The following is a 16,627-nucleotide window of genomic DNA, read 5'->3' on the forward strand; positions in this document are numbered from 1 at the left end:
GTAGTACAGTGGTTCTCAAACTTTGCTGCCTAATAGAATCTCTTGGGAGCTTTTAAAACTCCTTAAGTCCAGGCCACACCTTGGATCAATTAAATCAGAATCTCTGGAGATGAGACCCCAGCACAGAGTTTCTTAAAGCCCCCCAGTGATTCCAGAGTATAGATCATTTTTGGAACCACTACTCTCTAGCCCAGTGGCTCTCACACTACTGTGTTTTAGAATCACCTGGGGAGTTTTTGAAAATCCTGTTATCTGACCAGGTACAGTGGGCTGGTCACAGTGGCTCATGCCTTTAATCTCAGCGCTTTTGGAGGCCAAGGCAGGAGGATTGCTTGAGGTCAAGACTTGGAGACCAGCTGGGCAATATAGCGAGACCTTGTCTCAAAAAAAAAAAAAAAAGGCCAGGCATGGTGGCACGCCCCTATCATCCTAGCTACTGGGGAGGGAGAGGAGGGGGATCACTTGAGCCCAGGAAACTGAAGCTGCAGTGAGCTGTAATTGCATCACTGTACTCCAGCCTGGTCAACAAAGTGAGACCCAGTCTCTTAAAAAAATAATCCTGATGTCCAGGTCACACCCTTCCCAATTAAATTAGAATGTGTGCAACCAGGTACGGGTATTTTTGTAAAATCCCCAGTAAGTCTGGTGGGCAGCACAGGTCAGGAACCTGTGATAACCTCTGCATTGCCTTGTACTGAGTGGTCATGACAGAAAGGACAGATGTAACTGAAAGTAAACTTTTCACAGAAGGTTTTTGATAGTTCTGAGAACTCTCTGAAGCTCCCACACAATGGCATCATTTAAAAGTCCCTATCGTGTGGAATCAGGGAAATGAAGTCGCAGTCTGTTCCCTGCTTGCTCCAGATGCTGAGCTGCCCACCACAGACAAGTGGCTGTTATCATGGTCATTGTGACCATTGATCGGTTGCCTGCCATGAGCCAGGCACTTTCTCATTTTAGCCTGCATACCAGCTCTTATGAGTTAGGTGATATTATATCCTTCTTAAAGATGAGGAAACAGAGACTGAGTGAGCTTAAGACATTTGCTTGGGACCACATAGCAGGAAAGGGGCAGAGCTGAGTTTCTGACCCAGGTCTGCCTAGCCCCAGACCCTTCCAGTGTTCTTCCAGGGCTTGGCTGCTGAAGGCAGAAGCCTCGAACTGCAGCTTTAACTGTAGCTACTTCTAAATGAAAGTGGCTCACAAGGCCCAAAGCCCTTTACCTGCTGCTTGGACTTAAGCAAAGTAGGTGACTCTGGTCCAGCATTTGATTGCAGTGTAGCACTGCCGAGCCGTCCCTCCCTACTCCTGGCAGGGACCTGGGTGGTGAAAACCTGAAGAGCTGTAGTGAACAGCGCCTGCAGTCCTGGCCTTGAGGGATGGCTTTTGGTTGATCAGCACAGAAATGAACTCATCCATTGACGACTCGGGGATGCTGGCACCACAATGAGGGGGATAAAGTGGGCATATCCACTGTCTGGCCATGTAGTGGATTGGATTTTTGTGGGAGTCAGAGGGCAAGAAAGAAAAGCTGGGCATGGTGGCTCACGTGTGTAATCCTAGCACTCTGGGAGGCTAAGGTGGGAGGATGACTTGAGGCCAGGAGTTCAAGACCAGCCTGAGAACCGTAGTGAAACCCTATCTCTACAAAAAAATAGAAAAATTATCCAGGTATGATGGCATGCACCTGTAGTCCCAGCTACTTGGGAGGCTGAGGCAGGAGGATTGCTTGAACCCAGGAGTTTGAGGTTGGAGTGAGCTTTGATGATGCCACTGCACTCCAGCCTGGGCAATAGAGGGAGATGCTATCTTAAAACAAAAATAAAGGAAAAGAAAGAAAGAAAGAAAACAAAGATACTTTTTTATGTATAATAGCATGTTTTATGAAAGCGTTTCATTTACACAGTATCAAAGTAGTCGCACTGTGTAGTGAGGTGAGCAGAGAGAGGTGGGTCGGGGTATTCCCTTCCTTCTGTGCTACAGGACTCGGTGCCACTGTAGTAATAAGCTCCCGTGTTATTAGAGATACTGGGATGGTCTAACTGTGTATCGCTAGGTGCATGTTTTTGTTACTTACACCTCATACTTGTCTCTTTCTCCTTCAGGTATATGAGCTGCCATTTTTAGTGGCTCTGGATCACAGGAAAGAGTCTGTTGTGGTAGCCGTGAGAGGGACCATGTCTCTGCAGGTAACGCTGGGGCCTGACATATCAGACCGGGGAACTGGAGGTGGGAGCCAGGAGCATGAGTCAGCAAGCTGCAGATGCTCAGAACAGAGAAAAACATTCTTAAGTAACAGCATTAGACATAGAAGAAAACACCGAGGACAGAAAATAAGGAAGTGAGTCCAGGGTGTGAAATACTCCCTTTGCAAAAAAGGATGAAGTGGTTTTCTTTTAACTGAAAACTGTCAGCAACAGATGCCAGCAGGCTTGGCTCCCAGTCAAGAGCTCTAAGAGGGGCACCTGCTTGGCTCCCTCCTGCCTGACTTCCCTGGATGTGCCCAGCCAGGCCCCAAGCCCAGGTGACCCTCCCTTGAATTTCCTGCACCTAGAGCCTGAAGTGGACAGTAAGTTAAGTCTCTCTGCCGAAAGTCACAACACTGTTTACCAGCCCCATTGCAAGTTCCTGTTCTGGGACCACACCGGCCCCACGTGGGTGCCAGTCTCTCCCCCAGGTGCAGCGAGAGCCTCTGTTTATCTATCCCTGGCCTGGGGACTCCTCTTCTGCTTCCTGATTCCTAACTTCTCTGCCCCTTGGAGACACCAGATGAATTTTTCTCTGTTGAAACTTTTTTCCCTCTATGTTCAGTGTCTTCTTGGCCCCTCCTTGGTCTCACTTCCTTGTTCTTCTCTGCTGACCCAGAAAACATAATGAGACTCCAGAGCCTGCGCCCTCAACCCTCTTCTGCTTTCTTACCAGTTCTGGGGGCAGCCCCCTCGTTTTCAGGGCTAGGAAATCTGTACCTTCTAGAGCCACTGGGGTCTCCCTGGAGGCACCAGAGAAACCAGACCCCTGCCCTCCCAGGTCTGCTCTTCCGCTGGGCCTCCTATTCATGTTCATCTGCCAGTGTCCCCAGTCTCCCATTAAGAAGCAGTGACATCGTCTTTGGTTTCTCTGCTCACTTACTGTCCAGCCCGTTGCGTGCGGTGTTCCTGCCCCGGCCCTGGTCCCTGCACTGTCTCTTCTCTGTTCCAGCACCACAGCCCCACTGCTGGCCCCAGTCCTCTTTCCTGCACCATGAAATAGTTTTCTGTCTCGGTCCCTGTCTAGTCTTTCGTGTCCCCAGTCTTTCAGAGAGCTCTTTCTACTGTCCCCACAGTGATCTTTCTAGAACATGGGTTGGGTATCACCATCCTTCTCAGAAACCGCCAGTGGCTTCCCACTGCTTTAATGTAAAGTTCCTGTTCTTATCGTTCTTTGTTGGTGCTTTATGACCTGACCCAGCCAGCCTTTCCAGTTCAGTGGTTCTCAGCCCATCCCAGTCACCATCCCAATTGCCTGTGGAGCTTTTTAAATACTGTAGGTGCTCAGCATAACCACTCAGCCCCAGCAGGGTGCTTGGGCCAGGCCTCTGCCCTGGGTCCTGCTGTCCCTCAGTGAGCGTGGCTGGGAAGCCGCCTCTCTTCTCTGCTCCCTGAATCAGGCTTTTCCTTCAGGCCCTGGCTCAGGCACCCTCTCCTCCAGGGAGCTGCCCCCACCGGTTGGCCCCTTGATGCAGCACTGGTTGATGCAGCACTAGCTGAGGGGCCTCTTGGTCGTATGTTTCAGTGAGCTGTTTACTGTGGGCCCCAGAGACAAGAACCATGCTTTGTTCAAAACTCTGGTACAGGCTCTGTGCCATGTGGGTCCTTAGAACGTGAGCGTGCGATGGTGGAAGGCAGAGGGTGTCTCTTAGACGCCTCCTTATCTCCCTCCGCCATTCATGCCCTGCCCAGAGCTGGTCATGCCGTGGGGCCCTCAGGAGCTCTCTGGCCACCGCCTGGGTTTCCCTCCCAAGTTTAGACATCACAGTTCAGTTCTCAGGTTGACCGGGAGACTGAGCCTTCCGCTGTTCCTCAGAGGGAACGTGGTGGCAGCAGGGACCCACCCACTCTGTGCCTTCACAGGCTAATGCCTTCTTCTGTCAATGCCCCTTCTTACAGGACATCCTTACTGATCTGTCAGCGGAGAGTGAGGTGCTCAACTTAGAGTGTGAGGTGCAAGACTGTTTGGCACACAAGGTATCAGCCCTGGGGTTTGTGGATCTTTCCTGTTAATGCTAACTGTAACAAATAGTTACCACCAGTGCAAAGTAAGTGCTTTCTATTCTTACCTCTTACCCAGTTGATTCTCACAACAGCCCTGTGAGGTTGGGGGTTTTGTTTGTTTGTTTTAAGGGAGAAGTTGGTTCAAAAAGATTGAGGAACTTGCCCTAAGCCTGTGGTTACTGGTTACTGGAATAAGCGGCTGATCAGGCAGGCAGATCGTGCACGTGGAACCCAGCTCTACGGCTCTTCTTCCATCTTAATTAAAGTAAAACATTCCCATGGTACAAAAAAGCTTTAGGACAGCTCGGAGCAGTAGAGAGTGAAGACTCGCCTCCATGCAGCTGTGGCGGCCCCAGGCTCTCCCTTTCCTTCGTCCCGTGCTGTGCCTGGGGGAGCGGGAGCACAGGCTCCTCCTGAAGGAGTAGAAAACCGCCTGCCCAGAGTTAGAGCTGTGGATTTTTTAAAAGATTTTTTTTTAATTGTGGTAAAATATACATAACATACTTATCATTTTAACCATTTGTAAGTTTACAATTCAGTGGCATTAAATGCAGTCACAGCATTGTGTACCCATCACCACTACTATTTGTACTCAAAATGTTTTCATCATCCCCAACATAAACTCTGCACCTGTTAAACACTCACCCCCCTCCTCCTTTCCCAGCCTCTACCAACCTCTGTTCTACTTTCTAGCTCTGAGAATTTGCTTATCCTGGAAACCTCATATAAGTGGAAATCATACAGAATTTGTCCTTTTATGACTGGCTTATTTCATTGAGCATAATGTCCTCAAGGTTCATCCATGTGGTAGCATACATCAAAATTTCATGTCTTTTTTTTTTTTTTTTTGAGACAGAGTCTCACTCTCTTGCCCAGGCTAGAGTGCTGTGGCGTCACCCTAGCTCACAGCAACCCCAAACTCCTGGGCTCAAGCAATCCTTCTGCCTCAGCCTCCCAAGTAGCTGGGACTACAGGCATGTGCCACCATGCCCAGCTAATTTTTTCTATATATTTTTAGTTGTCCAGCTAATTTCTTTCTATTTTTAGTAGAGACGAGGTCTCGCTCTTGCTCAGACTGGTCTTGAACTCCTGAGCTCAAATGATCCGCCGGCCTCGGCCTCCCAGAGTGCTAGGATTACAGGCGTGAGCCACCGCGCACAGCCAAAATTTCATTTCTTAAGGCAGAATAAGTAATATTGCCTTGTGTGGATATATCACACTTTGTTTATCCATTTATCCATCAGTGGACACTTGAGTTGTGTTTACCTTTTGGCTATTGTGAATATTCCTGCCGTGAACATTGATCTACAGATTCGTTTGAATTTGTCCTTTCACTTCTTTTGGGTAAATACATAGAAGTGGAGTTGCTGGGTCATACTGTAATTCTAGGTTTAACTTTTTGAGGAACCACTGAGCTTTTCTACAGAGCTGCACCAGTTTACATTCCCACCAATAATGCACAGGGCTTCCAGGTTCTCCATGTCCTTGTCAACACGTATTATTTCCCTTTTTTTTATTATAGCCATCCTAGTGGATGTGAAGTAATGTCTCATTATGATGTTGATTTGTATTTCCCTGATCACTAATGATGTTGCAGGGCAGAGTTTTCAACATGTAGGGGAGAATCTGGAATGATTCACTCCCACAGGTTACAGGGGCTCCTTCTCGGGAAGAGGCACCAAGGTGTCGGGGTAGAAGGCCATGGCTTGGACTCTGCATTGTATACTTGATGTGTTTTTATGACCAAAACATGTACTGCTTCTGCAGTAACCATTTTTTAAATAGAATGTCTAGTTTTTATTTTAAGAAAATGTGTTACAGCAAGAATACAGCTGCAGGCTGACTGCCCCGCACTGACTGTCCTTCAGACAGTTTGTAGGGAAAGGCCAGGGTGGAGCTTTTGTTCTGCCACCAGTCAGAAGCCTGACAGTCCTAGGAATCGGGATGTTTCTTTAACCCTTAGCTGTCTTTTTGTGCCTCAATTCACAAAAGACTCCAGTTTAACTATTACTGGGTATGTATGAAGAAAAAGAAAAATTTGAAACCTTATTATAGAGACACATCAGCCAGCCAGCCCCAGATACCTTCAGAGTCCAGTGGGCTCCGGCCTGGGCAGTGGTCCATCAGGAAAAGGCTTTATGTGACCACAAGCTGAGGGGCTTGAGGCCTGGCTGGCAGCAGAGGGACCCTCACACAGTGTTAGTGTGTGTTCAGGGACAGCTGCTCCCCCCGGCTGGGAAGGCAGTCACTCAAGGCCTGTTCTCTGCTCTTGGCTTCGCTTGTGCTGAGCTGTGGCCGAATTTTGGCTTTGATGCTGTTCACAGTGATTGGAGCCCAAACATGTGAAGCTGCAAATGAACTTGGCATTTGTTTAGTGCCTGTGCCGGAGGCTCACCAGGAGCAGTTGTAGTCCAAGTTCTGTTTGGTTATGTTGCCCAGGACTGGCCACATAGTAGGTGCCTAATAAGTGCTGACTGGACTTGACCACACTGTACGGTGCAGGAGAGTAAAAGGGAATTTGATGGTTTGTTAAGTGCTGTCATACTATACATAGAATGTCACAGCTGCCTTTTTGATTTGTCTTGTATGATGTCAGGGTCAGCATTCTTTTTGCAGAATTGTTAAATCTTAGGAATTTGCAGCTGCTTTAGAGATCATCCAAAACAGTCTCCCATCTTGTACAAGATTTCCTATACGTCATCCTGTTAGAATACAACCTGCCCCGGACAGGGGCCAGGTCTTCTTGCCTCGGGGATTAGTGGAGAAGCTGCTATGAGCAGGCACTCCGAAGATACTTGTCATTGACAGGGTTGTCTCTCCTCTGTTGGAACTGCTTAATTTTCCAGAAGCCTGTTTCCTAGGACAGATGCACATATTAGAAAGTTTTAAATTTTATCTATTTTTTGAAATTAAACCCAAATCTGACCTCTGTAGAACTCACTTCTGATGGTCTAGTTTGTCTGTTAGGCATGGCCTTCATGCCAGGCTCTCTGAAAGGTGCCAGGAACACAACAGTGAGCAACGGGTGTGGCTGCTGACCTCCTGTCCTGTTTAGGGAGGTAATTAGAGACTCAGATCAGTGTACATACTGTGTCATCCTGCCTTCTGACTGCAATTGAACCTGCCTTGTCTGAGGATTAATAGTCACCTTCTTTGTCTGTGTTTTTAGGGGATTTCTCAGGCAGCCAGATACGTTTACCGACGACTTATCAACGATGGGATTTTGAGCCAAGCCTTCAGCATCGCTCCTGTGAGATTTTACTTAATTTTTATTTTCTTTTCTTGTCATAAGCTGTTTGTTATTTCTAATTTTTGCCTCATTGTGCTTTGTGTCCTCTAGGAATACCAGCTTGTCATCGTGGGGCACAGCCTGGGGGCCGGAGCTGCCGCACTGTTAGCCATCATGCTCAAAGCCGCATACCCCCAAGTCAGGGGCTATGCCTTCTCCCCACCCCGGGGGTTGTTAAGGTAATTCTTTGTTTTCTTGCATCTAACACATTGCTACTTAGAAGTCATCTGGTCAAGACTTATCTTTTATTCATAATTTAATGATAATTTCTCATCTTCAGGAGAAGTTTGTGTTTTGAAGCACTGTTTCATTGAAGAAAGATTGAATACCCTTTCTTACATCTCTCTGACCATAGCTTTAGTCTCCCAAGTGATATGATTCTAACATTCTTTTTTGTAATAGACTTTATTTTTTAGAACAGTTTTAGGTTCATAGCAAAATTGAGCAGACGGTAGAGAGAGTTCCCATGTGCCTCCGCACCTGCCTGCACAGCCTCCCCCACTAGCAGCAGCCCCCTCAGAGCGCTGCCTGTGCCACAGTCAGTGAACCTGCACTGACACATCATTGCCCACAGTCCACGGTTTACATTAGGGCTCACTCTTGATGTTATATATTCTGTGGGTTTGGTCAAATGCATAATGACATTTTTGAATTTGAAAAGTAGAGTTTTTTTTTTGTTTTTTTTTTTGCTGATTCAACATACTGACTGGATTATGCTGTGTACCTTTTGCCCTGATTATAAAAGAAATTTGTACCACAATAAAAAAAAATACAGGAGGAAAAAATAAAGATGTTGGGTGTGGTCACATACTCCTGTAATCCCAGCTACTTGGGAGGCTGAGGTGGGAGGATCACTTGAGCCAGGAGTTTGAGACCAGCCTGGGCAACACAGAGAGAGAGACTGTGTCTCAAAAAAGAAGGGGGGAAAAAAAAAAACCAAATAAAAAATAAAAGAGGAAAAAAACAGGAATTTGTATCCATCATAAAAAATTTGGAAAATATAGAAAAGTGGAGAGACCAGAGATCTACCTAGAAATCACCAGTGTAGATATTTAGGTTTGTTTTCTTCCAGCTGTTTGCGTGTACAGATATTTCTTTTACAGATTGAAGTAATACCCTATACATATTATATACTAAATATTTTTTGAGGACATGTTTTTTATTTGTTTATTTTTTATACAGACAGAGTCCCACTCTGTTGCCCTGGCTAGAGTGCAGTGGTGCCGTCATAGGTCACTGCAACCTCAAACTCCCAGGCTCAAGCCATCCTCCTGCTTCAGTCTCCTGAGTAGCTGGGACTACAGGTGTGTGCCACCACGCCCGGCTAATTTTTCTGTTTTTGGTAGAGATGGGGTCTCACATTTGCTCAGGCTGGTCTCAAACTCCTGACCTCAAGCAATCCTCTCGCCTTGGCCTCCCAGGGTGCTGGGATTACCAGCGTGAGCCACTGCGCCCAGCCTCTTCCTTTGTTTTAAAAACAAATAGTTTTACCACCTATACACATGTCTCCAAATAATATAGTTTGTTTTGCTTGATTTTGAACTTTATATAAAGAGAATTGTACTATATTTTTTTCTGTGACTTCCTTTTTTTTGTTCCACATTATGCTTGATGCCTATATGATGTTATTCTGTAAATTCTCATTAAATTCATCATCTCTCTCTCACCCGTTATTTTATCTGTTTCACTGGTGATGGACATTGGGTTGTGTCCAGTGTGGGGCTGTCACACGCAGTGCTGTCTCCAACCTTCTGAGTTGTTTATGTACATTGTAGAGTTGCTCATGCTCAACCTTTGGATGTTCGCCAGGGTTTGTTTGAGAAAGTGGCTGTGCCAATTTACATTCTCACCAACACTTATTTAGAATTATCAAATTTTAAAATGTTTGCTAATCTGATGGGTGTGTAGTGATGGTTTGTTGTGGCTTAATTTGCATTTCCTTGATTACTAATGAGGTTGGAGTCTTCTCATTTATTGGTTGAGTTTGCACTTTTGTGAAGTTCCTTTTGCCCATTTTTCTCAAGTCTGTTTTTTTGTTGTTGATTTGTAATTGTATATTCTGTTATGTCAGTTCCTTGTTGGTTGAAAATGTGTTGTAAATATGCTTTCCACTCGATGTGTCTTTTTACTCTTTAAATCGTGTCTTCAGTTTATCAGTTCTTAATTTTAACATTACCTAATTTACCCATCCTTTATGATTGTGAGGTGTTTGTTTCTGATTTAAGAAATCTTTCTTTGCCGGGTGAGGTGGCTCACTCCTGTAATCCTAGCACTCTGGGAGGCCGAGGCGGGCGGATCGTTTGAGCTCAGGAGTTCAAGACCAGCCTGAGCAAGAACGAGACCCCATCTCTACTAAAAATAGAAATGATCTGGACAGCTAAAAAGATATAGAAAAAATTAGCTGGGCATGGTGGCACATGCCTATAGTCCCAGCTACTTAGGAGGCTGAGGCAGAAGGATTGCTTGAGCCCAGGAGTTTGAGGTTGCTGTGAGCTAGGCTGACGCCATGGCACTCTAGCCCAGGCAACAGAGTGAGACTCTGTCTCAAAAAAAAAAAAAAGAATTGCTTTTGTTGCTATTTTGTTTTTATTTACTTATTATGTAAAACAAAACATTAACATGGTTCCAAAGAACTCTACAAAGCAAAGTACATTCAGAAAAATCTAGTTTCTTTCCTTGTTCCCTCAAAAATGTCTTTTCTCTCACCCCAGACGTAACCATTTTTAATGTGTGTGGGTACCCCCAATCCCCCACCCGGGCTGGTAGTGGGTCATCATAGCTCACTGCAGCTTCAAACTCCTGGGCTCCAGAGATCCTCCTGCTTCAGCCTCATAAGTAGCTGGGCCTAGAGGCGTGCACACCTGGCTAATTTTTCTATTTTTTCTTGTGGAGATGGGGTCTTGCTCTTGCTCAGGCTGGTCTTGGACTCCTGGGCTAGCCTCCCAAAGTGCTGGGATTATAGGTGTGAGCCACCATGCCCAGCCCTTTGTTTATCTTTTCATTATTTTCACGTATATAAGCAAATAGGTGTATATTTGTATTCCTCTCCTCTTCTCAGATAAAACGTAGCATATTATACCTGCTCCTCTGTATTTAGTTGTTATTGTTTTTAACAGTATATCCACGAGATTACCCGTTAACAGTTGTAACGGTACAGATAACCATCATTCTTTCTCATAGCTGTAAAGGACTCATTAATTATATGGATAGTTTGTGAATTGAATACAGTTCTCTGAGGAAGGATATTCAAGTGGTTTTCAGCCTCTGCTATTAGAAGTAATGCTGCAGTGAACAACCTTTTGCATCTCTGCCTTTTTACATTTTTGCCTGTGGGTCTTTGATAGATTCTTCCAAGTGCAGTTGCTGGGTGAAAGTATAAACGCAGGCAGGGCACAGTGGCTCATGCCTGTAATCCCAGCACTTTGGGAGGCCAGTGCAAGAGGATCACTTGAGGCCAGGCGTTCAAGGCTGCAGTGAGCTACGATCACACCACTGCAGTCTGGCCTGGGCAACAGAGCTAGACCCTGTCTCTTAATAAAAAAGGATAAATGTATACGCTCGGTCTGCCATCTCGATCCAGTTTGAGATTTGAGCTGTGGAACTTCTCTGTTGAATGTATATTGTTGCTTTAGTACAATCTGGCCAGTGGGTTATTCTAACTGGTCTCTCTTTTAGAGGATAGAGAATAAAATTGAGTTCTGTGATAACTAACTTGCCATTGACCTGGCAGTGTTACTTGATTTCTGTCTTTGAAACCCTCTGTGGGTAATGTAATTATAAAACTTCTCTTTTTTTAAAATTTCAGCAAATCTCTTTGTGAATACTCTAAGAACTTCATTGTGTCACTTGTTCTAGGAATGGATGTGATTCCCAGGTAAGTTTGCGGGATGGTTTGTCTGTGGGTTGGGGTAATTGAAAATGTTGAGTACTGAGCCTCAATAATGACTTTTTGCTAAACAGGTTAAGTGTGACCAACTTAGAAGATTTGAAGAAAAGAATCCTGCGAGTGATTGCTCACTGTAATAAACCCAAGGTAATTTGGGGTGCCCTTTTAAGAGGATCTGCAGGAAGCTTGAGGTTCTCCGCCAGATGGTTATGTGGAGCTGAGAATTTTCTAAATTCAGAGCCTCTTAGCCCAGGGCATTTTATGCTGTTGCTTGAAGTTCTCCTTCCACACCTTCTTGACCAGATTTTTGTCTAGGACTCTGTATGTGATGCCTAAGAAAGCAAATGGCTAAGTCAAGTACATGGTATGTCACAGTCAGAAAATACTAAACAATCCCCATTCTAATAAGTGATTTGCTTTCTGTCAAACTTCTTTGTTCTGACAGTATTCTGATGCTTTTTGGTGATATTGTCCCAAAGCTTAAAAAAATAAGGCTGCCAAATACAGATTTAAGAGTTACTGGTATAGCCATACTGTGGATATTATGCAGTTATTAAAAACAGTGATAGAAATTTATACTTACCAATAGATGGGAGGAGGCATAAAAAATAGAAATTTATATTTACCAATAGAAACAGGTTATCTATGATATATTGAAAAATGTTTTGTTTGTTTTTTTTTTAAGGGAGCTTCAAAATGATTCTTAAGAGATATGCTCCATGGCAGAAGGAGGGGACAAGGAGATATAGCTAGGAGTTTTGACAAAAATTTGGGGGGAAAAAAAAACCAAAATGTGGTTTTATCTGGCTTATAGGGTTAGAGATGATTTTCACTTCTTTAACCTGTTTTCTTTTTTTTTTTTGAGATAGAGTCTCACTCACTCTGTTGCCCAGGCTAGAGTGCCGTGGCGTCAGCCTAGCTCACAGCAACCTCAAATTCCCGGGCTCAAGCAATACTACTGCCTCAGCTTCCTAAGTAGCTGGGACTCCAGGCATGTGCCACCATGCCCGGCTAATTTTTTCTATCATATATTTTTAGTTGTCCAGATAATTTCTATTTTTAGTAGAGATGGGGTCTCACTCTTGCTCAGGCTGGTCTGGAACTCCTGACCTCGAGCGATCCTCCTGCCTCGGCCTCCCAGAGTGCTAGGATTACAGGCGTGAGCCACCGCGCCCGGCCCAACCCAACCTGTTTTCTTTTTTGACTTTGTGTTTCTGTTCCTAATCAGAAAAAAAATAAAATTTTAAGTTAATTTTTTCCTCATCAATTACTTCCCAAAATTTTTTAGAAATTAATGTTTTTGCAGACAGGGTACTGATTTGCAGAATTGCGTGAAAAGAATTAAGGGTAGCACGGTGGCTCATGCCTGCAGTCCCAGCTGCTCAGGAGACTAAGCAGGAGGATCACTTGAGCCCAAGAGTTCAAAAGTCCAGCTTGGGAAACATAGTGAGACCCCTGTATCTTAAAAAAAAAAAAAAAAAGGGAAAAAAGAATCCAGGGTAATTTTTCCTCAAAATCTGCATTTGTTTTTTAAATATTGCTCCAAGTGTGATGGCTTCACTGCCCAAGAGACACCCACACTCATAGCCCGTGACTGGGTGTTGGGGGTTCATCCTGAGTCCTTAGGGTGACTGACACCCAGCACAGCTCCTGGCCTGAAGAGGTTTCTGTGATGACAGTGAATGGCTCGAAGTGACATTCTTCCTTCTTGGCTCTCGCCCTTAGTACAAGATCTTGCTGCAGGGGTGCTGGTATGAACTGTTCGGGGGGAACCCCGACAACTTTCCGACTGAGCTGGATGGGGGCGACCAGGGAGACCTGACGCAGCCCCTTCTCGGGGAGCAGAGTCTGCTGACACGCTGGTCCCCAGCCTACAGCTTCTCCAGTGACTCCCCCCTGGACTCTCCACCCAAGTACCCTCCTTTGTATCCCCCCGGCAGGATCATCCACCTGGAGGAAGAGGGGACCTCAGGGAGGTGAGTGCGGACGGGTCTGCGGGTCTGATGAGGTCCAGTCTACTCACCAACAGCAAAAGCGAATGTGTGTTGGACTCAAGTACAGCTTTGCTATTTGATGTTTCCTTTTCTGATTAAGGTTTGGCTGCTGTTCTGCTGCTCAGTATACTGCAAAGTGGTCACACGAAGCGGAATTCAGCAAAATACTCATAGGCCCAAAGATGCTCACAGACCACATGCCGGACATCCTGATGAGAGCCTTGGACAGTGTGGTCTCCGACAGAGCGGCCTGTGTCTCCTGTCCAGCACAAGGGCTCGCTACTGTGGATGTGGCATAACCGGGGCTACTAGCAACTGTCCCAGGAACAATGGACTCCAACTTTTGTTCTTAAACTGACTTACCGTCTGAGTGATTCCTGTGACGCCGATATCGCAGACATTGTCAACAGGAATCGGAGGGGCACTGAACTTGATGGGCTTCTAAATGATTGAACAATTTGTGGGAAATAATTTTGGTCACATTAACAGAGTCAGGAGAGCTCGTTGAGGCAACGGGACTCCTGAGAACTCCTGAGCCTAACAGTGAACGGAGACAGCCTCGGGAGGCCCTGCTCCCCTGGCTATCTGAGACCTGCCCTGGAAGGGCAGGAATCCCACAGCACCGGCAATCCTTCTCACTGACCTTGGCTTAGAGGTGCGCAGTTTATTCAAACTGAGTCTTCCTGGCTATGTGAAAAACTGTCATGAGGGTGCAGCCTGGAGTTTTCTCCTGGGTGGCTCTAAGCACAGCCCTGAACTCTGGGAACGAAGACAAAACCTGGTTGGGGAACTGAGTGGAGATCATGGCTCCTGCCCTGTCCTGAGCCCCAGCACTCCAGCTCGTTTACATTTGTCAACATCGAGTTAATTAATTCTCGTGTACTATTCTGGCTCTGAGGGTGGCCAGTGGATTCAGAGGGAGTTAAAAAATAAAGCACATGTCCTCACAGTGTGTGTATAGTCATGTGCTCTTCTATTGGAGGTTTCCAGGTTGGTCTATTTTACTGGGTGGTTTTACAGCAATCATGTTTTAAGTTTTTGGTGGTTTTTTTTTTTTTTTTTTTTTTAAGTTTAAGTTAGATTCAGATGGGGGAAAAGGAGACAAGAACACCAGGATGGCTAGAGTCAAACAAAATCCTAAGGGGGAAGGTAAGGTGAGCTAACCTCACAGACGAGACAGATTCCCCACACACCTGGGATGTGTAAGTGACAAAGATAAGGACCAGCCAGAGTGGGTTTGCTTGGAAGCTGGAAGAAACCTGCCCCTACCTGTACTCTGGGGCGGAAGGTGGGACATGACAGCAGCACAGCTGAGGAAAGACGACGTTCCTCAGCTCCTCCCACTCAGCTCCCAGGATCTTCAGAGAGAAAATCCTCCAGGGAAATCTGACCTCAGGAGATGCACATCTCGGGGACCCTCCTCAGCTGTGGCCATGTCAGCCATGTCACTGTAGAGCTTTGGAAAACCTGAAAAGGGCTGCATTAAAAACTTCACAATTGAAATGCCGTGGCAACATCCAGCTGCTTCAAGTTTCATTTCTAAACACAATTCCTGCACTTACCGAGTGGCAGAAAGGTAGGAGGATCTGACGTGCTGCACTGTAACCCTCCTGCTGTGCTCAGTTTCCACTCTCAGCCTTTAAGCGTGAGCCAAGCACTGCCAGACACTCAAGCAACAAGAGGCCCAAAGAAACAAGATGATGCAGGCAGAAGCTCCAAACAACCCCAGCAATGGCTTAGGCCACAGAAAAAATGCTGCAATCACAAAACCAACCCAGGATATTTAGAGAGTCAAAAAGAACACCTGAAACTTACAAGTATGAGAGATGAAATCAAAACTCAAAAACACAAACCAGGAAAGGTTGAGACCATTCCAGGAAGTCAAATATCAGAATAACAGTTCCAGAAAGAACAGAAAATTGAGAGATTAGTTTCTAGATGAAAAGAGCCCACCAAGTACAGAGCATAAAAGTAAGCCCTAGGATATGGAAGACAAAAGGGAAATCTCACAAGATACATACATGAGAAAAAATACATTCCAATGGAAATGGCTAAGAAAGTGACAGAAGATATGCCTTCCCCAATCCGAAGGGCAGCCAGGTGTGGTGGCACACACCTCCAGTCCTAGCTACTTCAGAGGCTGAGGTAGGTTTGCTTGAGCCCAGAAGTTCAAGTCCTGCCTAGGCAAGGTAGTCAGATCCTGTCTCTTTCTTCTAAAATAGAAAAACCTGAAAGGAAGTTATCACCAACCTAGAATTTTAGTCTCAGCCAGAAGTATCATAGAACAGTTATTTTCAAAGATGCAAGGGCTCAAAAATAGTTATTTTCAAAGATGCAAGGATTCAAAAATTCAGTCATGTGTTGCTTAACAATGGGGATACCTTCTGAGAAATGCATTAGGCAGTTTCATCATTGTGCAAACATAATAGAGTATTTATTCACACAAACCTGGATGATAAAGCTGACTACACACCTAGGCTTACCTGGTATGGCCTACTGTTCCTAGGCGACAAACCTGTTCAGCATGTTACTCTACTGAATGCTGTCAGCAACTGCAACACAATCTTAAAATATTTGTGTATCTACACATAGAAAAGGTACAGCAAAAAGATGGTATTACAGTTTCATGGGACCACTGTCATATATGTGGTCCATTATTGGCCAAAACATCACGCAGTGTATGTGACTGTATATACTTCCCACACACCCTTTTTCTCAGGAAGCTCTTGGAGAAGCTACTCATCAGGATAAAGTAAATCCAAAAACCGACTCAGGTTGTAGGAAATAAAGGTCAAGACATAAGAGATGTAAAGTTCAGATGACTCAGACTTTAGGAAAATGAAAATTAACAAAATACAAAATATATTTGAACATCATGAGAAATTTAGATAAAAGAAATTCATGGTTGAATTATTAAGTACACAGAAAACTAAGCAAATTAAGCATTAATTATCCCAAAGGAAACCAAAAGTTGTGCAGAAAAGGCAGAGTTCTGTTACTACATGGTGTGGCTATGAGTTGTTTAGTAATAATGGTGCAACACTAAATCGTAAGAGCCACCAAAATCCTCACGCTAGGGGAATGGGAAAGGTGTGTTTGCAGGGGGAAGGGTGCAGTGCGAGAAAGCCAAACATCTTCCACAGAGGAAATATCAACAGTAATGGTTGAACCTGAAAGATTCAACTAGCAAGAAAAGTAAATAATTTAG

At 45.1% G+C, this 16,627-nt stretch overlaps 1 protein-coding gene across 4 annotated transcripts in view; it reads left to right on the forward strand.

The window, feature by feature from the left end:
* Positions 1–14,371, forward strand: part of DAGLB (diacylglycerol lipase beta) — a 29,606-nt gene extending 15,235 nt beyond the window's left edge. For all 4 annotated transcript variants that reach the window (XM_045541285.1, XM_045541286.1, XM_045541287.1 and 1 more), the window contains 8 exons: positions 2,106–2,189; positions 4,146–4,223; positions 7,420–7,500; positions 7,591–7,718; positions 11,345–11,413; positions 11,500–11,572; positions 13,151–13,401; positions 13,520–14,371. In XM_045541285.1, coding sequence (XP_045397241.1) covers positions 2,106–2,189; positions 4,146–4,223; positions 7,420–7,500; positions 7,591–7,718; positions 11,345–11,413; positions 11,500–11,572; positions 13,151–13,401; positions 13,520–13,718 — 963 coding nt within the window. In that variant the 3' untranslated portion in view covers positions 13,719–14,371. The remainder of the gene's footprint in view (positions 1–2,105; positions 2,190–4,145; positions 4,224–7,419; positions 7,501–7,590; positions 7,719–11,344; positions 11,414–11,499; positions 11,573–13,150; positions 13,402–13,519) is intronic.
* Positions 14,372–16,627: the final 2,256 nt, after the last annotated feature.

The sequence above is a fragment of the Lemur catta genome, chromosome 2 (genome assembly GCF_020740605.2).
Source record: "Lemur catta isolate mLemCat1 chromosome 2, mLemCat1.pri, whole genome shotgun sequence".
Classification (NCBI taxonomy): Eukaryota; Metazoa; Chordata; class Mammalia; order Primates; family Lemuridae; genus Lemur; species Lemur catta.